This window comes from Nicotiana tabacum, chromosome 9, assembly GCF_000715075.1.
Source record: "Nicotiana tabacum cultivar K326 chromosome 9, ASM71507v2, whole genome shotgun sequence".
In the NCBI taxonomy this organism is placed as follows: domain Eukaryota; kingdom Viridiplantae; phylum Streptophyta; class Magnoliopsida; order Solanales; family Solanaceae; genus Nicotiana; species Nicotiana tabacum.
The window spans coordinates 28,593,337-28,620,581 of NC_134088.1; the positions used below are offsets into that span (position 1 = coordinate 28,593,337).

A 27,245-nucleotide genomic window follows, 5' to 3' on the forward strand; every position below is an offset into this window, starting at 1 on the left:
ATCTTGATCAAGTTGTGGATGAGACTTGCTAGAGTGATCTTGGCTTCTACAAGAACTCTAAGTTCTATGAAGTTACTTCAACCGATCTTATAATTCATCCAATATATTCTTTGGCAAATTCTTTTAGAAGAAGAACGTAGTGACATATTCAAAGGACCTTAGAGCAAGTTATTATATTGTATATGAGCAATTTGAGAATTGGTTCACATCTTCATTTGCTATTGTCTAAAATAGTTTTATAGAATTGGTATTACTATCACGTTATGGGAAGATGGTGGTGGAGTAAACATTATGGAAAGAGACATTTGATGCTAGAGACTGTTTCATATTTTCTTTTTCGTCATTTCTTTCTTTCACTGTAATGTTTTTTTTTTTTTTTTTGCAAATATTTCATGTTGCATTTACTATCAGTTTTGTCCTTTGAGTACAAGAGATGAAGTGTGGATTCTAATTTTAAATTGTAGTCACAAGAATATCTCTTTGGAATTTGTTGCATGAGCTCTATGAGGACCATGATTTAAATAGTGTTTTTCACTTTTAAGCTGCTTATTTGATTATTGATCAGGTTATATCAAGGGATAAATAAATGTTATTTTTATGTAATAGCAAACTTAATTGATTATTATAGTTTGATTATCTTTTACAAAGATTATATGTTTAAATTTATTTTAATTTTTTTATGATTGCACAAAGGGCGAGCAAGTAACACTAAATTAAAAAATCTATCTATCTATCTATCTAGGAATAGGAAAGATGATGTGGCACCTCTCATAGCTCAAGAAAGTCCTCTATCTTTTTTCTCCTTTTTTTGGCTTTTATCTATTATTTGATGTCTAAAAAATCTGTACAATATTAAATATATCATATTTATGTCATCCCTATTAGTGTCATTTATGAAAGGCTTAAATTATATTTGCTTTTTCTTTTTCTTTTTAGAGAGAATGACTAAACAAATTCTACTGTCAATTTGAGGACGAAAACGGTCCATCAATAAATTAAGGGAATTGAACAGGTTCTCCGTTATTAAACATAAAACATTAGTCCTCCATTATATATAGAGACTCATCTTTAGCTTGGTTTTGTATCTGTTAGTGGATTTCATGGCTTTCTGTTTTCAGCTCCATTGTTATTATTAGGTATAAGTGCTTTGCTCCTTTAGAAATATTGATGCTACGCTATTTTCTGTTTTTTATAGTTGCAAGAAATCAATACGTATGTGTTGCCGTCGTTTTCTTCCAGTAACTCACAAATATGTCATTTGAAATGTCCAGTTTTTTGTGCAATTGCAGTGTGGGGTACAGTATTAATCCACAAGAAAAACAAATACTTGAATAAATGATTATTTTCCAGTTATTAATCACTTTTTATTATTTTGTGTTCGCTCCGTTAGAAATAATGATAATCTTTTATTTTTTTTGTACATGCAAGACATCAACACTAGGACATTATATTTGGCACAAAACTAGCCACAAGGGATGAAATTCTAGAGTAAGTTGCAATAGAATTGACAAATTTAATTCATACACTTATAACTATGCCGTTAAATAATCTCATTATCCATGCATTTTGTTGGTGTGCATTTGTTGTCATATTTCCCTTTTTGCGTTTAAATATCGGGCAATATCAATTTTCTATTCAAATATATAAAAAACGAACACCATGGTATTTGAAAATAGAATAGTTCTACTTGGGGGTGGCCATTTGTTTCACGAATAAGTTATAATAGCTCGTTAGTTGTAAGATTAATTGTAATACGGTCAGGAGTGGAATATTTTGTGTTTCACAAATTGATTCTTTCTTCTTTTAATTTTTGGGTCAAGCTCATATTTTTGCAACTTAATTATGGTTATAATTACTGGGATATGACATTGTTGATATTATTTTTTAAACTTAAGTCGATTTACCTTTTACTTTTCTTTCTCGTATGAAAATTAATTTTCTCTTTTCATTTTGACAAGAGAGAACTACTTCAATTTATTCTATTGAGAATAAGGTTGCACCCAACTTTATTTTTAAACACTGTAAGAATGCAAAAACCTACTACTCTACTAAGTTTGCCTCTCTTTTTTTTTATTGAATTTAAACATATCCAAAATAGAATATTATTCTCTATTTCAAAGTAGCTAAATACAACTACGTATAAATACATATTAATTATTTTATTAATAATGAATTTTATTATTTTGACAATATTTAAACAAGAAATGAAGGAGAGATGATGTACGTATACCCAATACGTCTCATACAGTTACTAATAAATGTCATTCTTATCTTATTTATACAACCTTTATTTAGGAAGGGAAGGTTAAATGGCTTTAAGTCATACATTTTTCTCTCTATAACCAGTGGTGCAACATCTTCTCTTCTCGTGTCTTAGTTCATCTACACTTGCTTGAAATTTCTAAATAACCAAATCAGCAAATTCATTAAAATTCTAGAAGTATACATTAGAACATACATTTTTGTATGGTAGAAACCTAAAAAAGATGCGTATAAGCGATACCTTCACAAAGTCGATTAAAGAGGTCGGCTATTTCAACATTATTGTCAAGCCAATGCTCAAAATATCCACTTTAATTAAGCGAGGTAAGTAACATCCTCGGGTAAAATTGATCATCTCGATGAAGTTAAATATTATTTTTGGTTATTAAATTAGTTCATAGAATTAAATTTTGCCTGCATTTAAATTAAAATTTTATCTCAAAAGTAAAATCATAAAATTAGGAAAATTTACTCATTATTCTTACAACCGCCACGAAGTGCAGACAAATTTAATATATATATAAAAAAAAAAAGTGGGCAATAGAAAAGAGAGGTGACACCTCTCTTAAGCCAAGAAACGACAAGCATTCCTATTTATCTTTTTTCTTATTTTGTTTGGCTTTTTCTTCTTTTCATTCTTCTAAATCCCTGTACTAAAAAGGCCACAGCATTTTCATTAAATAAATAAGTTCAACCTGGCCGTTTGTTTCGGTAATAAAGCTTAAATAGCCGTTTGCTTTTTTCCAATGATAACCTACATAGCAATAAAGGCAACAATTTACCCCAAATATCACAGAGGAGAAAATTCAGCTTTTCTTTATTTTTCTCTTCAAATATTCAATCAATAACGCATCCTTCTGAAACGGTAAAATATGAAGAGGTTGATAGTACCTCTTAATTCTCATTAAAGGATCACACTAGCTTCCCTTTAAATTACCCATTCATAACCAAATTCTTTAAGCTCACTTACAAAAATCAAATCATGTAAGCTGCCTTTCCTTCGTTTTTTTCTTTATTTTTGTTTTTCTTTAGTACATTTTTGTTCGTTACTTTTATTTCTAACCTAGCATATTTTGTTTTTCGTAATTTGTTTTGCTCTTTTCTTCCTTTTTATTTTTTCTTAAAGATTCTCACATGTGCTCAAATTCTTTCTTCATTTTTCTTTGTTTTAATATTCATGTTTAGTGACAAAATAACCAGTGTGGCATTTATATGATTGATTCGGTTTGATTTTAACTATTTTCATGCATTACACATAATCAGTGAGATTGTTTGCATTATGTGATCTCTCAATGGTAATTTTGTCATCACTATCATCCCTAAAGCAGTATAATTGTATTTAATTATACTTAAAGTATGTAGTAGTATTCTTCCTTCATCTAAAAAAATAAAAATAAAGATTTGCATTATTCTTCTCAATGAGACACTCTAAAATTTTACCCGTTTCAGAGCTACGGTCCAAGTCCAGTCTTCATTCATTGATAAATAATTTCTGTATTCAGGTTACCTCTATTTTCAAAGGAACTAATCGCTTAGCTCTCCTTTTGATCGTATTTTCTCTTGCAGCACTAGCACTACTATTACTGGACAACTCAAGAGGATACTATTACTCAACATGATATATTCCCATTTTATCGTTTTCCTCATTTTTTTAACCTTTCTCTTTAATTTTTTATTTAATCCTATTGCAAGAATAAGAGTTTAACCTATTGTTATTTTCCTTTTTTTTTTTTTGTAATAAAAAGCAATTTTTATGTGTTGTCTAATAACTACAAATGGAATATCCATATAAAAAATGGAATACCGTTATCAATACCGGGTCTCGAATCAATATCTAGCTCGAGTCAATATCGAGTTCTGAATTTGGAGATCGATCAATATCAAGTCCGATCAAGATCGAGCTCATAGACAAGAGCCGTTACAACTGCACTAAGGGAGAGAATCTCGTCGGGAATTAAGGAAAATCTGATTTATCATGGGTTCCCACTATATTTTAAATTATATCTAAAATAGGATCCCCCACTATAAAAGAGATAGCTATATTTCTGTAAAGGAGATCAAGTTTGGCATACATTGTAACTCAGATATCATACACTCTCATATTGAAAAAATATCATTTTTTAGCTTTATAGATTGATTAATCTTGCTTAATCCATAAATCATCTTCCTTTCAACCAGGTTTGAATCTTTTCTTTATAGTTAATATTCGATATTCTATTTACTCTTACGATTTGTGTCAAGTTATACTACATACTCTTAGAACTACGTACAAATTCAATTCTATCTGTTTTTCGGGTAAACAATACACATATTTGTCATTTAATGATGGTTAAGGAATATGTGTTTGTACTTTAGTTTAAACTACTGAAACTAAATTTATTAATTTGGTATGAACATCAAATGCGATAAGTTTTTACATCCCCACCCACCAGTTAGTGCTCTAATGTGAATTCTTCTGGAATAGAGGCGAGCATGTGCATGAGACCTTGGTGGTGAAGGGACAGGTAAAATAAATATCCAATTAATACCTGACTTCTTCCGTAACAGCTTAATAAGGCGTGCAATCTCATAACATTTTATATGATTGTAGTACAATCCGATTATGCAGTTTTGTAATTATATGACTGAGAATCGTGATGAAGAGGGACAAAATTTAAATAAATAAAAAAAGAGATACTTAAAATATTTGATAGAATGAATAAACAAATAATAAATAAACAAAAGATAAAGAGAAACATTAAACAAAAAAAAATAGAGAAGTGTGTACATGCACGTGATCGTACTAATTAATATTTGTTCCTGGTAATCTCAGTAAGCATGGATGGTGGTCCGGACAAGGGAAGAATTTATTAAATGTATTTTGGTTCGCTTAATTAGAAAAGGTTAACACATGTCACTGACAGTTCCATTAATTTATGACGTACCATGTGAAGGTGAATATCTCGGTATACTACCCATTTACACGGTTATATGGATCTTTCAAAATTTTAGGTTAAATGTACGTATAAAGGTGTGATTTGTTATTTTATTATCATAAATAAGTCTTATTTATCTTTTATTTAAATTTTTTATCAAATATGTTCCTACCGTTATACATTAGGTGCGTATATATACCTTACACGTTAAAAACACCCTCTCAACTTTTAAAAGCCAAGTGGCATCTCCTTATTGGACCAACTGACACGCCCTATTTTTTATTTCAAACCCACCCGATCCAACCTCTTAAGCTACACCCATCGATAAAAAAACCTTTTTTTCTTCTCACTATCTCCTTCTCTCTCTATCTCTAACATAAAGAAACCAAAATCTAGGATTTACCGAGAGAATCTGGCTGGATAACTCCCTCTCAAATGAAAAAGAACTAGGATTCACTTGGAGAAAAACAAACGTCAATTGTAAAGTCTTTCTCACCCACTTGCTTTCTTCTTAACTTCATACATTGGGTTATGAAGGTTTTCCACTATATCAATTTTTGTCATGTAAGAAAGTAGTTCTTCATCAAGGAGGAGGTGCCATTGTGGGAAAATTGCCAACCACTTCACTTCAACGACTCCATATAATCCCGAAAGGAGATTCTTTAAGTGTCCTAAACCTGATGTATGTATTATTTCTTTATTCTATACAAACTTGTTCAAAGACTCAAAACACTAGAAACAACATCAAAATCAAGGATTACACATCAAACCAAAAATCTCGAACTTGTTAAGTTTAAAATTTCAAGTTTCGACCGGAAGTACCAAAACTACCTCTAGCTACCGAGACCCGAACCAAATATATGTACAAGTTCAAAAATATCATACAAACCTATTGAAACCCTAAAAATATCAATTCTAGGTCATTTACCCACATTATTGACTTTGGTCAACTTTTCCAACCTTAAATCTCAACTTATGAACTAAGTGTTTCAAATCACTCGTGAACCTGTCGAAAACCATACCACCCATCTTCATAAGTCATAAATCATCAAATCAAGCTACGAAAAGTCTCAAATAGGGAAAAAGGACTGTAGAACTCAAAACGACAAGTCAAGTCGTTACAGCCTACTCCGACTAATAATTATCTCTATCAGGGTTTTTTGGAGTTGTATTATCAAAAATAAATACCATACAAATAATATTGGCCTGAGTGATGCGTTGTTATTCATTATCTGTAATATTATTTTTGCAATTACACTTATAATAATATTGTGTTTGCTATTTTCATAAGGGGTATCAGCCCGACTGGATTTTTCAATTGAAGTCTTTACGTGTTACGAACAAACGTAAAATGTTGAGACTTTTTCTAGTTTTGGAGGGACGAATCAGTTTGGGACATCCACGAGACTACTACTAAACCCATGTCTATTTTTAGTATTCATAAAGCCATCCACCTTGTTAGGATATTGATGGAGCAGTATAGAAGGAGAAAGAAGGACTTGCATATGGTGTTCATCGACTTAGAAAAGGTGTACGATAAAGTTTTGAGAGAGGTTTTATGGAGATGTTTGGAGGCTAGATGTGTATCTGTTGCCTACGTTAGGTTGATTAAGGACATGTATTATGGAGTAAAGACCCGAGTGAGGACGGTGGTGGAGACTCAGACCATTTTCCGATTATGATGGGGTTGCATCAGGGATTGGCACTCAGCCCTTTTTTGTTTGCTCTGATGATGGACAGACTGACGCGCCACATCCATGGGAAGGTGTTGTGGTGCATGCTATTTGCAGATGATATTGTATTGATTGACGAGATGCGAGACGATGTGAACGCACAATTAGAGGTATGGAGGCAGACCCTGGAATATAACAGTTTTAAGTTGAGCAGGATCAAGACAGAATACTTGGAGTGTAAGTTCAGTGGCGAGACTCAAGGAGGGGAAGGGGAGGTGAGGCTGGACTCGCAGGTCATCCCTGGGAGAGAGAGTTTTAAGTACCTTCAGTATATTATTCAGGGGGATGGGGAGATTGATGAAGATGTCACACATTGTATTGGGGTGGGATGGATGACATAAAGACTCTCTTCCGGTGTTTTGTATGACAAGAAGGTGCCACCGAAACTTAAGGGTAAGCTCTACAAAGTGGTGGTCAGACCAACGATATTGTATGGGGTTGAGTGTTTGCTAGTCAAGATCGCTCATGTCTAGAAGATGAAGGTAGCGGAGATGGGGATGTTGAGATAGATGTGCGGTAACACCAGGTTAGATAGGATTAAAAAAACGTTATTCGTGATAAGGTGGGTGTGGCCCCTATTGAGGACAAGATGAGGGAAGCACGGCTTAAGTGGTTTGGTCATGTGAGGAAGAGGTGCACAGACGTCCAAGTGAGGAGGTGTGAGATGTTGACATTAGAGGGCCTACGAAGAGGTTGAGGTAGGCCAAAGAAGATGTGGGGAGAGGTGATTAGGCAAGACATGGCACAACTTCAGCTGACCGAGGACATGACCCTTGATAGGAAAGTATGGAGGTCGAGGATTAGGGTAGTAGAGTAGGCAGTCTAGAGTGCTCATAATAGTAGTATTGGCACGCAGTCTCACTTTATGTTGGTAGTAGGTTTTTATTCCTTACCGTTGTTTTCTTTCATTATTCCTTACTATCTTATTGTTTTTATTCTGCTTTTATATGGCTTTTTGGTACTGTCCCTTCTTGTCTATATTTTCATTAATGTGGTGCTTATACTTTCTTGAGTCGAGGGTCTATTAGAAATAACCTCTCTATCCTCACAAGGTAGGGATAAGGTTTGCGTACACACTATCCTCCCCGGACCTCACATTGTGGGATAATACTGGGTATGTTATTGTTGTAGTATAAAGCAACTCCACTAAATGTATTTACAAGACATACTTAGGAAAAAGAAACGACATCAACTAATTCAACGGTATGCATCAATTTTAAACTAAATGCAATAATTCCACAAAGCAGGATTTATCCAAGCACAACCTTATATAAACTAAAATTATCATTCCCATGGTGAGAAACATTCCTCTTTCTTTTGGTTGAGCAAAGATGAAGTATTTAGGAAATAGTAATTCAATTGAGTTGGCCATTAGTAGTTAAGCAGAAGTGGCATGTTCCTATACCACTTGAGAATTTTTGCACATATGCTAATAAGTCTAACATTGAGATTTACAAATAAATCCACAGTTGACACTATTTGTCACGACCCAAAATTCATTATATGCGGTGATGGCGCTCAATATCGCCGTTAGGCAAGTCAACGGCGAACGTGAAGGCCAACTTTCCAGCCCCAACAAATCCCCCTTTGCGATCGTGAACCCATCAACGCGATCGCGATGCACAATTTCTCTCAAGCTTTAGATACTCTTCGCGATCGCGTTCCTTTATCTGCGATCGTGATGCTTACCAGGAACACCAGAAACCAACAATGATAAAAACAAGGAGAATTTGTCCGAAACTATCCAAACTCATCCCAAGGCTCAAAATGCAACGTATAACATCAAAATTACTAATCGACGATCAAAATCCTTCTTTTAACTTTTAAACATTCAAACTTCGCTGAACGCGTCTGAATCATACTTCAACATTCTGGAATGACGCCAAATTTTACGCACAAGTCATAAATCACAATACGAACCTATTCCAAGGCTTGGAATCCCAAACGGACATCGATAACAACAAAGTCCACTTCAAATCAAACTTAGGAAATTCTAAAACTTTCAAAATGCCAACTTTTCACTTTAAGTGCCGAAACGTTCCTGGACTATCCGATACTCAACCTGAACATACGCCCAAGTCCAAAACCATCATACGAACCTATTGGAACTTTCAAAATCCCGATTCTGGGGTCGTTTTACTCAAAAGTTAAACATTGGTCAACTCTTCCAACTTAAAGCTTCTGAATTGAGAATTATCCTTCCAAATCAACTCCGAACTTCCCGAAAATCGAAACCGACCACACGTGCAGGTCATAATACATAAAGTGAAGCTACTCAAGATCTCAAACCGCCGAACGACACGCTAGAGCTCAAAACGACCGGTCGGATCGTTAGACTATTTCTTTCTAAATAAAACCACCTTGAGGTGATTACAATATATCAAACTAATAGAGATTATCCTTTTCAAGAATAAACAATAGTACGCCAAATTGACAGGAAAAGTAATTATAAATAAGAAAATAAAGTATTCTTTTCCTTCTATTTCTTAAATTTTCCCGTCCGTAGAAAAAGGAAAAGGAAGGAAATCGCTAGTTCCTCGGTTCATGTGAAAATGTTGAAACCGTTAAAGTAGCTAAGCATATCCCCTAGGCTAACGCTACAAGATGATCACAATTATAGAGATTGTTTTGAAACCTTTTGCCTTGATTTACATGTTATACATATACGTTTCCAGCAAAGCATAGTGAATAAAGTAGACTACTTTGGCATGTAACTCTTCAAGACTGCAGAGCAGATCTAGAGAAGCAGCCAATATATATGAAGTCAAATTGATAAATACTACATAATGAAATACACCATTATCATAACAAACCATCCAGTCATTAATGTTTAGCTTGCAAGAAAATTACAAAAATGAGAACATCAACGACAACTAGCAGCACGCGACCTTTAGTCATTATAAGCAACGGAAAAGAGATTCCCCTAGTTGCTAATGAACAAGTTACAAGTGATCTACTCTTGCTAAGATATATTGCTGCCCATTGCTCGAGAATCATCACACATAGACAACATACTTTTAACTAGCATGACCAGCCTTCTTGAACTTGACATTATACCCCTCCTAACTGCAAGGAGAAGGAACTCATGATAAGCTGTGACTCCAAGACAACATAAGACAATGCAATATATTAAGTGGGTCAGGGATGTCTTTGACTATGTTTTTAAAATAAAAAACAGAGCACATAAAATAAAGACAGAATTTTTTAGATGGATTAGTGAGCAACATTTGAGTCTTACCGACGACTATTGACGAGTACAGTGAGGCAATCATTCCCCATGCTCTTTTGCTCTTTTTGAATTTTTTTCACAGAATTTTCAGCCGAAGTGCTGCAATTATGCAATTCTATTGACTCCAAGGTATAAATTTCCCCAATGTCTTGAGGGATTTTCTTCAGGGATATGCATTCTTTCAGAACTAGGCATTGCAGTTCTGGAAAGTTAACGCTGCCAGCTTTCCACTGCTCCAGATCTGTCTTATGGATTAGGAGGAACTTAAGTTGATTAAAAATCATTTCATCATTTAATCTCCACCGGCCATCAACAAATCCATTGTCTTTAATTTTAAGCACTTGGAGGTTTGGCAACATTACAATATTCGCCATGTCTTCCCATGGTAAATAAGTACTTTCTAAAGTCAACCTTTTCAGAGATGTAGGCAAAGCAAACTTACTTTGCGGTGGTCGCTCGTAATATCCTCGGTAGCAGGTGATCTTCAATGTTTCAAGTTTATTTAAACAAGAAAGGCTATTTAGCTTCTCCGAAGTCATGTTTCCTTTATCACCATAAATTTTCAGCCTCTTTAGATTTGGAATACCAGAAAACAATTTCTCAGTACAGCAAGAAATATTTAGATATGACAGTTGCTCAAGATTTTGTAGCTTGAAACTAGACCCTTCCTTACTTGATGGAACACAAAAATAAGAGATCCTTTTTACCTCAAGATGCCTCAAAATTTTCATCTTCCAGATCTCCACTGGTAAACCAGAATATTGGCCAAAAATCAAGGTCTGCAGATTATAAAGCTCTGAGACTGAACTGTGAATGTACTCGTGACAGTTGAATATGTGAAGGTATCTGAGATGTACTAATTTTTTTATCACAAGGGGAAAATAATGAAATGTACAATCAAGGATTGCCAACACTCTTAGAAGTTTGAATTGCCCCAAAAGAGAATCGTTATTCAATCCATAGAAGAAGTGCAAAGTTCTGGTGCTACTAGATGATGATGACTCACATAAATCATCGTCATCATAAATGCGCGAAGAGTAACTGTAGCGACGAACATGAAACTTGTTCGCTGAAGGATTAGTGGCTACCTGAATTCTAGAGACCTGCAGGAACTTCTCATCATTAGCTACTCTTAGAATCAAGTCCCGCACCAGATCATGGACACCAAATGTTTTACACTCACCATCCCATCTCCTGCTTCTAACCATTAACAGATTCCTGCTAACAAGATCATTCAAACAATCTCTTCCCACTGCTTCCAAGCTTTTGAGCCCCTTATTCACTAGAAAACCCTCAGAAATCCATAAGTTGATCAAATTAGTAATGTTAATCTCCCTATCTTCTGGAAACACTCCAATGTAAAGGAAACACGGTCTAAGATGATAAGGTAAGTAATTGTAACTCATTGCAAGCACTCCTAGACATATATCTGATTCATTAACAAGAATGTTACTTACACTTTTGGAAACATCTTCCCAACTTTTGCGTGTTCTATCAATTTTAGAGAGATGTCCCGCAACCACTAGAAGGGCTAAAGGTAGTCCTTGGCAATTTTGTGCTACTTGCTTCCCGATTTCCTCTAGTTCAGGAGGACAAAACTGTTGATCTACCCCAAACACCTTGTCATGTATTAACTTCCAACTTTCGTCTAAATTCAAGAGGTGCATCTCATAAGGAGTGCAGTTTGGGTCAGCATGCATAGCCACTTCATTAATCCTACTAGTCAAAATAATTCGACTACTATTCTCGTCTTCTGGAAAAGTTCTTGACACTATATCCCAGATGTTGTCACAGCTCCAAATATCATCCATGACAAGGAGATACCTCCGACACTTTAACACTTTGTATATCTTATCCATTAATTGATCACTATTAGTCCCTTGTTTTATCGGGTCAGCTGAAATACGAGAAAGAATATCCAACAATAGATCTCTAATCCGATATTGCTGAGATACTGTCACCCAAACATGGATGTCAAAGCGATGCCTGACTTCAAGATCGTCATATGCTTTTCTAGCTAGTGTTGTTTTGCCTATCCCTCCCATTCCCAGAATTGGGACAATTTCTCGATTAGACGAGGTCCCTATTAATCTTCTCTTGATTTCCATCAAATCGTCCTCAAGACCCACAACAATGTTTTCTGGATTCAGTTTTGCTACACGTCTGGATGATGAATGACCTAGCAAGGAAGCCTCTACTTGCAGTTCGTCATTTGTAGGATCAACATAGCCTTGAACTTCATTTGTACCAAAACTACTTCCCATCACATTCCTCTCCAGAACATCAATCTTTTCTACAAGTGGAGACAAGGTTTTGTGTAATGCCTCTTCTTCCATTGTTTTACGAAGGACTTTACTCTTACCAAACCTACATCCCATGACCCCCCTCTTTAGAGCTTCAATCTTTTCTACAAGTGTTCTCAATGTCTTTGATAATGCCTCTCTTTTCATTGTTTTATATATCTTTAGTTCGATCACATCTTCTACTTCTTCCACTGCTGTTCTAATCTCTCTATCTAATTCTTCAACTTCTCCACAATGTTGCCTTCTCTTGCTAGTGTTCTCAAGAAAGTCTTGGAAATTTTTAAGACTAACACGGAAAGAGTGCAGCATTTTTGTTGTTTCATCATCACTACTTACCCAATGTGGCTTTTGCTGCACGAGTTCCTCCAATGTTTGTGCAAGAGAAATCACAGCAACATAAGCCATATCTATTAATTGATCCTAGATCAAAAGAAAACATCAATTTGGAGAATAAGTAAAGCAAGAGGCAATATAAAGAGTTCTAAGCCCCTCATCAAATGCTCACCTAGATATATTTAGCTGGAAAGAAACAGCTGAATGCTTCTGCAGATTGATTCTAACAAAACCTGCAAAAGTCAAAATCAGCGCTGCAGTGTGTTGCTAAACAGAGAACGTGGGAAACTATAAGATCAGCATATCTCGAAAATAAACAAGAAATAAAACTGAAAGGTGAACTCTATGATTAAGGTAGCTAAACTTGACTTTTTGAAACCTGAGAAAACAAGCTACGTGGGACGTACGGTCTGGAAAGCCACACAGTAGATAACAAATTGAATAGTCTGTTCAAAGTCATTAATAGGCAATATTAGGACAAACTTTCTCGCAGATCTGAGCCTTAGGGGAGTGAAGTCCGGAAAAGGATATCAAATTAGGGTGTGTTTGGTACGAAGGAAAAAATATTTTCCTAGAAAATGAGTGATTTATCACTTATTTTCTCTTGTTTTGTGAGCTAAAAATATTTTTTAGTGTTTGGTCAGAGAGTATAAAATATTTTTAAGAAAATAATTTTTTATGTTACTCTCCTCAACCCAAAATCTCCATGTTTCCTGTACTCGTTTTGTTGGGAAATAAAACTATTTCAGGAAAAGAAAATATTTTTTTTACATCATGAAAATAAAGTACTCGTTTTGTTGGGGATTTTTTTTTTCTATTTCAGAAAAAGAAAATACTTAATTTGTTTAAATGAATGAAAATATTTTTTTTACATCATGAAAGAAAGTGCTCATTTTGTTAAAATGAAAGAAAATATTTTTTCTACATCATAAAAAAAGGTACTCGTTTTGTTGAAATGAAAGAAAATATTTTTAATATATCATGAAAAAAATATACTTATTTTGTTAAAAAAAAGTACTCTATCTACTATGAAAAAAAAATACTCTTAATAATAATTCTATTTAGGGTGGTTGTGGGTGAGGTTGGGTTGGGTGGGGGTGGGATATGATGGGGGTAGGGGTTAGGGTGGGTGGGTAGGGGTGATTCGGGGGTGGGGTGAGTTGGTGAGGGTTGGTGGGGATGGGGAATAGGGTGGAGAATGTTGAAAAAGAATTTTAAAAAATATTAAAAAATGAATTTCCGAGGAGAATGTTTTTTAAAATATTAAACTCAATCAAACATGAAAAAATTAAAAAATACTTTCCTTCGTATCAAACACACCCAAATGACGAAAAATACGAAAATAGTTTAAAGAGCTACAGTGGGACAGAACTTTTTATGCAAGCCAACTATGTATCAGATCAGGAAGTGACATAAGTCAATTAAGTTGCATCATCTAACAAAAAAATAGGATAAGAAATGAAGGGAAAACAATTTACTATCAGTAACGCCCAGTAGAATTTTGTAAAGTTTTAAGACTTTAAAGTGCGTCAATGACAATTAAAACTGATGTTTTGCATGCTAAAAGAGACTATGGACTAGCACCACAACACATAATAGTTGATTTTATACCATAGGGCTAGAAATATGACAAACGTTTTTTTAGGAGGATACCTAAGTTTTGTATAGGATAAAATCGGTTTATATTAAATACTCGAATAATAGCGTGACACGTGGAACCGAAGGCAGACGGAAGATGAAGCAAGTGGAAACCAAGACCGAGGACGACAACTTCAATTGGCACCAGGTAGATTCCGAAGGGAACATAATTGATGGAAGCAAACGAATATTTGTCACCAGATGACATTTGTTGAAGAATATTCCTCAGTATTAAATATACAGTCGTTGCAGAGAATTTTGGTATTCATGACTTGTCGTTACTTATTCATCCATGACCTCCATTATTGTCATTTAAGATGGGCTTGATCCTCGGACCTTGTTCCCTATGTATAGCTATAAATAGTGACTTCAACAACCATTGTAAGACACATGAAATCTCTGGCAAAATTTATGCTACATATTATTCTCAAGCTAAATAATACTTTATTTTCTATCTAATATTGTGCTCAACGCTGTCTTCGGACGCCTTGTGAATCAGGCTATCTATTGTTTATTTCGATTTCAACGCTAAGTCTTGTATTTTCATATAATTTATTTATCAATTTTGGATCAAGTCTGTTCACTTGTCTATAAACTACGTAACAAATTCAACTGTACCGTTTTACGGATAAATAATTTGGCGCCCACCGTGGGGCTTAGACAGCTGCATAATTGAGTTGATCCTTATATATATTATTAACTTGTTTGATTCTTTGTTTTATAGCAAAAATCGAAAAAATGGCAGCTAATGATGTCAACATCACACACAACGTTGAGGCGCAAGAAAATCTGCCTCTATATGAGAATTCGATCAGTAACACCCGCAACGAGGAGGATGTAGCAACTCCGATCCATGGCAGGAGCTATCCCCGACATGTACAAGAGACAACTCCAGATGACGATGAGGATGAGCATGTTGTAGAAACAGTAAGGATCTTGAGGGAGCAGCAAAAGGCCATCATGGACCATCTCTCAAGGCAAGACCAGGCCATGACGAAACTCAAGCAGGCATTATCAGGAGCCTCCACCAATGAAAATGGAAGGGGCCCTATTCCTCCCAGCGCTCCTGCAAATCAAATAGCTCAAAAGGTTGATAACAACACCCCGAGGGGTGAGGTCAGCTTCGATAGAGCTGGGGTGGAGGGGGGGACTGGCAACGGATCCGATAACTACAACGACAATGATCCCTTCAAAATCGAACTCATGAGAGTTATGAGGGAAATGAACGAATAGATGGATTAGAACACGAAAGAGTTTCACGCTCGAATAGACCAAATTCCGGGCACACCACCAGTGTCGAAAGGCACAGACTCGAAGAAGTACACACGATTGCCGTTCAAACTGAGCACATCACCAGAATTGATTCCGAAACGGTTCAAAATGCCGGACATACCAAAGTATGATGGAATTTCGGACTCTCAGGAGCACATCACGACCTATACAACGGTAGTGAAAAGAAACGACTTGGCTCAACATGAGATTGAGTCGGTCCTGCTAAAGAAATTCGGGGAAACCCTCACGAATGGGGCCTTGACATGGTATTCACTCCTGCCCGAACATTCGATTTATTTCTTTGAGATGCTCGCAAATTCTTTCATCAAGGCCCATGCCGGGGCCAGGAAGGTCCAGGCTCGGAAGGCGGACATATTCAGAATTTTGCAAGGAGAGTCCGAGTTACTACGTGAGTTTTGATTAGTTTCCAGAAAGAGAGGATGATGTTATCGGCCGTGTCAGATGAATGGGCAGCTGAGGCATTTACTAAAGGGTTGAATCGGATGCTGAAAGAAAGCTTGCTCGAGTTCCAAGCAACCACATGGGTGATTGTCCATAACCGTTATGAATCAAAGAGAAGGATAGAAGATGATCAGCTCGGGTTGCCAACATCAACTAAGGGTTGGGATCTAGAAAGGAACAGGGATAAATCAAAAGATGATTTTGATGTGGATCGGGGGTCTTCTAAGGGCCAATTCTTGCCTTACGAAAGGGCCGAAGAACGCGGCAACAAAGGGTTCCGGTCAGCGGATAGGTTTATCCCCGATAGAAAAACTGACCGCGGCCGGAACAACAGGTCGTTGCAGGTCAAAGAGGTATCAAATTCCTGGGATTCCACTTATCCTAGGTTGCCAGAGTATAATTTCAGTGTTAGTGTGGTGGAGCTAGTATCGGCGATGAGAAACATCAAGGAAATGCGGTTCCCGATGCCAATGATATCCGATCCCAGCCAAAGGGATCCTAATTTGTGGTGGCGAATATCATGGGACTAATGGCCACCAAACTGGGGACTCTCTACATCTTCGCGAGGAAGTGGCAACACTGTTGAAGAACGACCATCTCAGGGAATTCCTAAGCAACCAGGCTAAGAACAATTACGGCCGCAGTCGAGACAACGTAGAACCATCGAGGATAAGGGAAGACCCTCCTCAGCTAACTATTAACATAATTTTTTGGGGGAACGAGATCAGCGGTGTAACTTTCTCGGCATCCAAGAAGACAAAGGTATCAGTGACTCATAGCAAAAGACTCCGGAAAGTCACCAAAGACGACATCACCTTCACGGAAGAGGATGCCGATGTACTTCTTCTGCCGCACAATGACGCCCTGGTAATTTCTCTTAACGTACTAGATTTCAAAATTAAACGTGTTTTGGTTGTGTCACGACCCAAAAAAACCAACCAACCGTGATGGCACCTAACCCAACATGCTAGGTAAGCCAATTTGAATTTACTGAACTTTATTATATTTCCCAAGGACTGGTAGTACAATGAGCTTCTAATATTTAGAATTTACAAAGATGGTATGAATTAAAATACATCAACAGTTTGAAAAATACATGAACATATTAATAATTCTAAAGCTACCAAGAACAAGAGACAGTTATGACCGGGTCACTCAGTCATCAATCTCTCCAGTCTCTCGGGCTCAAAAATGTCATGAAAATTAGCCTAAAATGATGATATAGTGTGTCAATGAATAGCAACAGAGGCTGAGATATGATATGAAATGAATAAATATGACTGAATATGTAATTGCAAATTAAGCAAATAATTCAACAGCAACACGGCTTCTGTGGGTCCCAATAATACCGGCATATAGCTTCAGCATGAATTTTTTAACAAGAGTCTAAGCTCAATTTCTCTAACATGTGGAGAATACATGGAAATGACAAGGTTATTTGACTACACAGCTCAACGAAATTAATTAAGTAACAATTTCTACGGTGTATGCCCACACGTCTGTCACCTATCATATGCATCACCTCCAAACAAATCACATAACACATATAATCAGGGGTTCATACCCTCTGCACCAAGTTTAGAAGTGTTACTTACCTCGAACAAGCCGAATCCAATGTCGAGCAAGCTAAACAATACTCCGAAAATTCCATTCTACACGTATCGACTTTCGAATGCCTTCCTATCTCCTCAATTCAAAGCCAAATGAACCGAAACTAGTCAAACAACGTGCAAATTAATCAAAATACACTCCAATACTTACAATTTAACAATTTATAAAAATTCTCAACTCCGCTCTAAAAGTCAACCAAAAGTCAATAGTGTGGCCCACATCTCGAAATCCGACAAAAATTATAAAATCTGAACCCCCATTCAACCATGAGTCCAACCATACCAAAATTACTCAAATTCGACCATAACTCAGCCTTCAAGTTTTGAATTAAAGTCTATGAAATTTTCTATCATTTTCAATCCAAAACACTAATTTAACGATAAAAACAATAATGGATTCATGTAATTTAACTAAAACTAAGTTAGAATCGGTTGCCCCAATCATTTTGGTGAAATCGCTTCAAAAATCATCTCAATCTGAGGCCCAAATATCCAAATATGGTAAAAGAACCTTGAAGTATATAGAATCTGCCCATCAATTTTTGCATTTGCGAACAAAAGGGCCGTTTTTGCGGCGTCGCTTTTGCGACAAACCTCAACTTCTGCGAAAAGTACTGAAACTCCGCCCTTTCGCACCTTCGCAATATGACCTGTGTAGATGACTCTGAAATAGAGTTTTGACGGTTCTAATAGCTCTTTATGGTTATTTAGACTTAGGAGCGTGTCCGGATGTTGATTTGGAGGTCCATAGGTCGCTCCGGCGTGGATTGGCGAAAGTTAGAAAGTTGAAGGATTGGAAGATTGAAAAGTTTGATCAGGAGTTAACTTTATTAATATCGGGATCGGATTTTGATTTCAGAAGTTGGAATAGGTCCATCATGTCAATTATGACTTATGTGCAAAATTTGAAGTCAATCGGAGTTGTTTTGGTATGAATCATCATTAGTTTTGAAATTCGGAAGTTCGTAAGTTCATTAGGCTTGAATCGATGCGAGATTCATGGTTTTTGTGTTGTTTGATGTGATTTGATGCTTCATGCGTGTTCGTATGATATTTTAGGACTCGTTGGTATGTTTGGTTGTGGTCCTGTAGGCCTTGGGTGTAATTCAGACCATGTTTGGCATATTTCGGAACCTTGAGGACTGTTGAATCTGCTGCAACTAGTTTCCTTGTACGCGATCGCGAGTTAGGATTCGCGATCATGAAGAACTGTTTGATGAGCTGGTGAAAGTGTTCTATGTGATCGCGAGATGGGTCACGCGATCGCGATGTTTGGAGAGTCAGTGAATCGCGAACGCGTGTCATTAGTCACGTCCGCGAAGAAGGAAGAGGAGGCTGTAGGTCCATGCGTTTTTGTTCATCGCGTTCGCATGAATTGTTTCGCGATTGCGTAGCTTGTAGAGGCAGTGTGTTGCATTCGTGTGTGGAGTTCTGCATTCATGGAGTGTTAACTTGGCAGCCTGTGAATTTGTGCTTCGGGATCGCGAAGCAATTCCCACGATCACGAAGAAGAATAACACATGGGCATAATTTAAAGTTCAAAACATGGGTTTCATCTCATTTTTCATAATTTGGACCTAGAGAGCTCGGTGTGAGGCGATATTTCAAGAGTTTTTCAAGAAAATCGTTGGGGGTAAGTGATTCTAACCCGGATTGGTCTATATTTCATGAATCTATTGCTATTTTCATCATCTAATTACGGATTTGAGTTGGAAATTTGGGAAAAAATTGTGAAAACTTCCTAGACAATATATTAGGGTTTTGAAAGGCGAATTGAGGTCGGATTTGAGTACTTCTTGTATGTTTGGACTCGTTATCGAATAGGTGTTCGGATTTTATAATTTTGGTCAGGTTTCAAGATGCGGGCCCGGGTTGTCTTTTTGAGTTGACTTTTTATTTCTTTGCAAAGATCGTACTTATTATTCTAATTAGTTTCATGTAGTTTATATTTATGGTATAAAGTTATTTTGGCTAGTTTCGAGCCGTTCGGAGTTGGATAATCGATGAAAATGCCTACTAGTGGATTGAGTTAGCGTGTTTTGAGGTAAATATCTTACCTAACTTTGTTTGGGAGAATTACCCCTTAGAATTGGTGTTGTTTTTGTGATAATTGTGATGTGTGGAAGCCGTGTGCACATGGTGACGAGTGTGCACACGGGCTAAATATGGAAATTTACCGGTTTTAGCTATGTAGATTCCTTTCATGCCTTAATCGAGTTACCTTAACATGTTATAGTCATCATTTCTAGTCTATTTTCACATGCTCTACTTGTCTTATCTCTTACTTGTTAATTGCCTTACATGTTTAGTTGAAGTTGTTGTTGTTTTCTCTATTCCTTATTCATTATTTAACCGTGAATTTTTTATTTGAAGTTGTTATTCTTGGAATATCTTGTTGATGAAACCAGTATTTAGTCTGTGATTCATACTGAGGCAAAGTGTTAAAGTCGTAAAATACTATTCTGTTGAGTTATTCACTTCCGGTTGTTATTGTTTAGACTATTGTGTACATTGTAGTTGAGCCATGGGCTCTTTATTGCGAAAACACTATTATTGTTGATTTCTTTGGCAAGTTGAGATATTGGGCACTTGAGGTGCGATTCGCGATACGCTGTGATATTGATACGCATGCGGTGGTATAAGGTTTTGGGGTTGAAACGCATGCGGTGAGATAAGGTGGGCTTGATACGCGTGGCTAGTAGGGGAATTACTAGAAGACATGCGGTGTGATAAGATGGGCTAAGTTAGCGTGTTTTGAGGTAAATATCTTGCCTAACTTTGTATGGGAGAATTACCCCTTAGAATTGGTGTTGTTTTTGTGATAATTGTGATGTGTGGAAGCCGTGTGCACAAGGTGACGAGTGTGCACACGGGCTAAATATGAAAATTTACCGGTTTTAGCTATGTAGATTCCTTTCATGCCTTAATCGAGTTACCTTAACATGTTATAGTCATCATTTCTAGTCTATTTTCACATGCTCTACTTGTCTTATCTCTTACTTGTTAATTGCCTTACATGTTTAGTTGAAGTTGCTGTTGTTTTCTCTATTCCTTATTCATTATTTAACCGTGAATTCTTTATTTGAAGTTGTTATTCTTGGAATATCTTGTTGATGAAGCCAGTATTTAGTCTGTGATTCACACTGAGGCAAAGTGTTAAAGTCGTAAAATACTATTCTGTTGAGTTATTCACTTCCGATTGTTATTGTTTAGACTATTGTGTACATTGTAGTTGAGCCATGGGCTCTTTATTGCGAAAACACTATTATTGTTGATTTCTTTGGCAAGTTGAGATATTGGGCACTTGAGGTGCGATTCGTGATACGCTGTGATATTGATACGCATGCGGTGGTATAAGATTTTGGGGTTGAAACGCATGCGGTGAGATAAGGTGGGCTTGATACGCGTGGCTAGTAGGGGAATTACTAGAAGACATGCGGTGTGATAAGGTGGGCTAAGTTAGCGTGTTTTGAGGTAAATATCTTGCCTAACTTTGTATGGGAGAATTACCCCTTAGAATTGGTGTTGTTTTTGTGATAATTATGATGTGTGGAAGCCGTGTGCACAAGGTAACGAGTGTGCACACGGGCTAAATATGGAAATTTACCGGTTTTAGCTATGTAGATTCCTTTCATGCCTTAATCGAGTTACCTTAACATGTTATAGTCATCATTTCTAGTCTATTTTCACATGCTCTACTTGTCTTATCTCTTACTTGTTAATTGCCTTACATGTTTAGTTGAAGTTGCTGTTGTTTTCTCTATTCCTTATTCATTATTTAAACGTGAATTCTTTATTTGAAGTTGTTATTCTTGGAATATCTTGTTGATGAAACCGGTATTTAGTCTGTGATTCACATTGAGGCAAAGTGTTAAAGTCATAAAATACTATTCTATTGAGTTATTCACTTCCGGTTGTTATTGTTTAGACTATTGTGTACATTGTAGTTGAGCCATGGGCTCTTTATTGCGAAAACACTATTATTGTTTATTTCTTTGGCAAGTTGAGATATTGGGCACTTGAGGTACAATTCGTGATACGCTGTGATATTGATACGCATGCGATGGTATACGAATTTGGGGTTGAAACACATGCGGTGAGATAAGGTGGGCTTGATACGCATGGCTAGTAGGGGAATTACTAGAAGACATGCGATGTGATAAGGTGGGCTAAAGCGCGAGATGCTAATTCGGGAAAATAATTTTCAAAACTAAATGCAAGACTCCCGCGGTGATATAAAGAAAGATTTGAATTATTCTTGTAATTTGAGACTACGAGGCGGTACCTCGGTAGTGACTTTTATTGGTATTGCTCTATTGCTGCACTTGTCTTTGGTTTTTTTGTTTCCTTAGCATATCATTCCTTGTTTTCTCCGTGTTGCATTATTTACTTTAGTTCCGTGTAACTAACGTTTATATGTTATTTGTTGTTTCAATTTCATTGCTTTTGATATTACACTGCCATACACTTTTACAATTTTTCTTATTAATTCCAGTAGGGCCTTGACCCAACCTCGTCATTACTCTACCAAGGTTAGGCTTGGCACTTACTGGGTACAGTTGTAGTGTACTCAGCTACTCTTCTGCAAATCTTTTGTGCAGATCCAGGTACCTCCTACTAGTCCAGGCATCAGTAAGCTGAGTTCGTACTTGGAGACTTCAAGGTACACCTGCCGGCGTCCGTAGGCCTCGGAGTCACCTTCTATCTATTTCTATATTTTCCTTCTTTTATTAGACTCAGTTGTATAGGGATAACTATGATGCCGTTGTAGAGCTTGTGACTCGATATCACCAGGTTTTGGGAAAAATGTAAACACTGAGCAGTGGAGTGTTCTTTATTAAGAATTGTTGAGTATTTGAGAGTTCATTTGCTAATTCAGTTATATTCCGCATGATTGTTAGGCTTACCTAGTCTTAGAGACTAGGTGCCATCACGACATTCTACGGAGGAAAATTGGCATCGTGATAAGTTGGTATCAGAGCTCTAGGTTCATAGGTGTTATGAGTCACAACCAAGTTTAGTAGAGTCTTGCGGATTGGTACGGAGACGTCTGTACTTATCTTCGGGAGGCTATGGAACTGAAGGAAAAGTTTCACTTCTTTGATTCCTTATCGTGAGAATTTGTTGATTTTTAAATTCTAAATCTCTGTCTTTTTATTCTCTCACAGATGGTGAGGACACGCACAACTGGATCTGATGATCATACACCCGCGCCTCCTACTAGAACCATGAGAGGCTGGGGCCGGGGCAGAGGCCGAGGACGGGCACGTGGTTTAGGTAGAGCACCTGCCCAAATTGCTACAGAAGAGCCACCGGTAGATCCAGTTGGAGAGCAGGCCCCTGGGATGCCTGTTACTACCCCTACACTTCAGGAGACTCTCGCCCAGGTTTTGAGCATGTTTGGCACTTTAGTTCAGGCGTGGTTGACTCCACGTACTCCTGCCAAATCTCAAACCGGGGGAGGAGCACAAACTCCCACAGCCCGTACCGCAGAGCAGCGGGTCCAGGTTGACCAGGTCCAGAGGTCATACCAGTGGAGTCAGTTGTCCCAGTTCAGCCCGAGGTTAGGGCAACAGCTTCTGAGGGGGAGCAACTCAGACTCGAGAGGTACAAGAAGTACCACCCTCCTACTTTCAGCGGTTTGGCTTCAGAGGACGCCCAGGGTTTTCTTGAGGAGTGCCACCGTATCCTCCGTACTATAGGTATTATGGAGTTGAGTGTGGTTGCTTTCACTACGTTCCAGCTTAAGGGAACGGCTTATCAATGGTGGCAAGAGTATGAGTTAGGTAGCCCAGACAAAGCAGCTTTACTCATCTGGGCTTAGTTCTCAGAGATGTTCATGAGGAAGTTTGTTCCCTAGAGCCTTCGTGATGCATGGCATGCAGAGTTTGAGCAGTTGCGCCAGGGTACTATGACCGTATCAGAGTATGCTATCAGGTTCAACGAGTTGTCCCGACATGCACCAGCTTTAGTCTCCACAGTCAGAGAGCGAGTCCGTCGATTTATCGAGGGGCTCAACCACAGTATTAGATTCAGCATGGATCGAGAATTGGAGATTGACATCCCATACCAGTAGGTAGTGGAGATCGCTAAAAGATTATAGGGTATATGGCTAGGGGAGAGAGAGGAGAGGGAGGCTAAGAGGCCTCGAGATTCAGGCACATATAGTGGTGCCCATGCCCCAGTTGCAGCCCATCATGGTAGAGTCTATGTGAGTCATCCTATTCATTCAGCACTTCCAGCTTCCAACGGTATTCCGGCTACTCCCAGGCCTCAGGTTGCCCATTATGCACCCCACTATCTAGTGCATCTCCTGCACGGATTACTTTTAGCGGTCAGTCAAGCCGACCAGGCCTGAGCTAGTTCCAGCATCCACGTCCTCTGAGAACTTATTTTGAGTGTGGTGACACTCGTCATATGGTGAGGGATTGCTCCAGACTCAGGAGGGATGCACCTCCACAGACTACTCAGGTCCCACGTATTCCATCGGGTCCTCAAGCTTCTCAAGGCGTGGTTACTGCACCAGTTGCCACTCCACTTGCACAACCAGCTAGAGGTAGAGGTCGCCCTAGAGGGTGAGGCCAAGCCAGATATTATGCTCTTCCGACTAGGAGGGAGGCAGTTTCATCAGACTTAGTCATCACGGGTATTGTTCTAGTTTGTCATAGAGATGCATCGGTCTTATTTGATCCAGGCTCCACTTATTCCTATGTATCATCTTACTTTGCTTCATACTTGGGTATATCCCGTGTTTCTTTGAGTTCTCCTATTTATGTGTCCATGCATGTGGGAGATTACATTAGGGGTGGGCATTCGGTACTTCAATTCGGTATTAAGAACTTCGGTATTTCAGTATTCGGTTTATCAATTGTGTATACCAAATACCGTACCAAAGTAATTTGGTACGGTTCGATATTTCTTATTTTGGTTCGGTACGGTTTCGGTACAGTTTCGGTTTGATACATATTCATGTGTCACGTATTGCTAAGTGCTAAGAGCCTTAGCAAGAAGAAACAAAATTACAGTGCATGACTGCCTTCCTAATTTAGTAAAATCTTTCTTTTCATTTCTAATTAAAAAGAAATGAAATCTAGAGGCATTAGCATTCAATCAGCACCACTAATATATTTCCTTTGGACTGCAAAATGATACTAACTAAATTTAATACTAATATGAAAGGAAAGATTCTAACTAAAAGGAAACTCTTTCAAATTTGAATCAAATCCAGAGGCATCAGCGCCACTAAAACCAAAAATGGACTGCAAAATCATACTGAAAACTCTGAGCAGCAGCTCAGCAGTAGAATTTCTAACCCAGCAGCAGAATTTCAAATTCAAATTTACACTTTACACAGAAGCAACAAAAACACAGATGCATTGGGACAAAATTTGTTTATAGGTTATACAACCTTTTGTACCCAAAAAATAAGTTATTGGTTACAAAATACAAAGTTATAAACTGAAATTTGAAGAATGAAGAAGTTGTGAACTTGGTGAAGATTGAAGAATGAAGGTCAAAATGAGGAAACCAGTAGTCACACTTGAGAGTCGTCGGCGCCGAGGTCGTGAAGTCGTCGTGACGCCGTCTCTATCACAGTCGCAACACTCGCAGTCGTAGTCGTAGCTGATCTGTTCTTCACCTCTTTCTTGAGACTTGAGAGAAACCTAATTTTAATTCCTATTCCTATTGTTAGAAAATAGAAACAAGGAAAAGACTAAGAGAGTAAGAGACTTGGGCTTAGTCTTATTGGGCTAGAAATAAACTTAAAATTTTGGGCTGGGCTAAGGCAGTGTAGGACTAGGATAGGAATTAGGAAGCACATGAAATACTTTAAAAATTCAGTATTTTGGTATACCAAAATATCAAAATCTTAATACTGAGGACTGTACCATTATACCGAAATACCGAATTATACCGAAATACCGAAAAAACCGAAACTTAAATACCGAATTAATTCGGTCCGGTTCGGAATTTAATTTTTTAAATTTTATGCCCACCCCTAGATTACATTATTGTTGACCATATGTATCGTTCATGTTTAGTTGTTCTTGGTGATTTGAGACCAGAGTTGACCTATTGTTGCTCAGTATGGTAGGTTTTGATGTTATCTTTGGTATGGACTGGTTGTCGCCCTATCATACTATTTTTGATTATCACACCAAGACGGTGACATTGGCTATGCCAGGTTTGCCGCGGTTGGAGTGGAGGGGTACTTTGGATTATGTTCCTAGCAGGGTGGTGTCTTTCCTTAAGGCACAACGGATGGTTGGAAAGGGATGTGATGTGCATCTAGCATATGTGAGAGATGTCAGTGTTGATACTCCAAAAGTTGAGTCAGTTCTGGTAGTGAGGGACTATTCAAATATATTTACAGCGGATCTTTCGGGCATACCGCCCGACAGGGATATCGATTTTAATATTGATATATTACCGGGCATTCATCCCATTTCTATTCCACCATATTGTATGGCCCCAGCGGAGATGAAGGAGTTAAAGGAGCAGTTACAAGAGTTTCTTGATAAGGATTTCATTCGGCCCAGTGTATCACCTTGGGGTGCTCCGGTCTTGTTTGTAAATAAGAAGGATGGTTCGATGTGCATGTGTATTGATTATCGACAATTGAACAAGGTTACAGTGAAGAACATGTATCCATTGCCACACATTGATGACCTATTTGGTCAGTTATAGAGTGCTAGAGTGTTCTCAAAGATTGATTTGCGGTCAGGCTATCATCAGTTGAAGATTCGAGAGCCGGATATTTCGAAGACTGCCTTTAAGACTCGGTATGGTCATTACGAGTTCCATGTGATGTCATTTGGGCTGACCAATGCCACAACAATATTCATGCACTTGATGAATAGTGTATTCCAGCCCTATCTTGACTCATTCGTCATTGTGTTTATTGACGACATCTTGGTGTACTACCGGAGCTGGGAGGATCATGAGCAGCACCTAAAAACCGTGCTCCAGACCTTGAGAGAAAAGAAGTTGTATGCAAAAATTTTAAAGTGTGAATTTTGGCTTGATTTGGTGGCATTTTTGGGTCATGTCGTGCCGAGTGAGGGGATTAAGGTAGATCTGAAGAAGATTGAAGCAGTGTAGAGTTGGCCCAGACCGTCTTCACCTATTGAGATCCAGAGTTTTCTTGGTTTGGAAGGGTATTATCGCCGATTCGTAGAGGGCTTCTCATCTATTGCTGCTCCTATGAAAAGATTGACCCAGAAGGCTGTTCTGTTCAAGTGGACCAAGGAGTGTGAGGAGAGCTTTCAAAAGCTCAAGACTGCCTTGACTACAGCCCTATTTTTGGCATTGCCTACGAATTCGGGGCTTACACTATGTATTGTGATGCGTCGCGTATTGGCCTCGGTGCGGTGTTGATGCAAAACGGTAGAGTGATTACCTATGCGTCTAGATAGCTGAAGGTGCATGAGAAAAACTATCATGTCCACGACCTTGCGATTATTCACGCCTTGAAGATTTGACGGCAC

General features: G+C 37.8%; 1 protein-coding gene and 1 pseudogene across 2 annotated transcripts; one reads left to right on the forward strand and one right to left on the reverse strand.

The window, feature by feature from the left end:
• The window catches only part of LOC142163835 (uncharacterized), a 78,870-nt pseudogene that overhangs the window by 14,907 nt on the left and 36,718 nt on the right, over positions 1-27,245 (forward strand).
• Positions 9,882-13,184, reverse strand: LOC107817479 (putative late blight resistance protein homolog R1A-10). Of its 2 annotated transcripts, XM_075221572.1 has the most exons (3): positions 12,948-13,184; positions 10,149-12,862; positions 9,882-9,976 (listed from the first exon to the last, which is right to left on the reverse strand). In XM_075221572.1, the coding sequence occupies exons 2-3, from the start codon at positions 12,845-12,847 to the stop codon at positions 9,973-9,975; spliced, it is 2,703 nt and encodes a 900-aa protein (XP_075077673.1). In that variant the 5' UTR covers positions 12,848-12,862; positions 12,948-13,184; the 3' UTR covers positions 9,882-9,972. The 2 variants fall into 2 exon arrangements, with proteins under 2 accessions (XP_075077673.1, XP_075077672.1); XM_075221571.1 differs by having other exon boundaries at positions 10,149-13,184.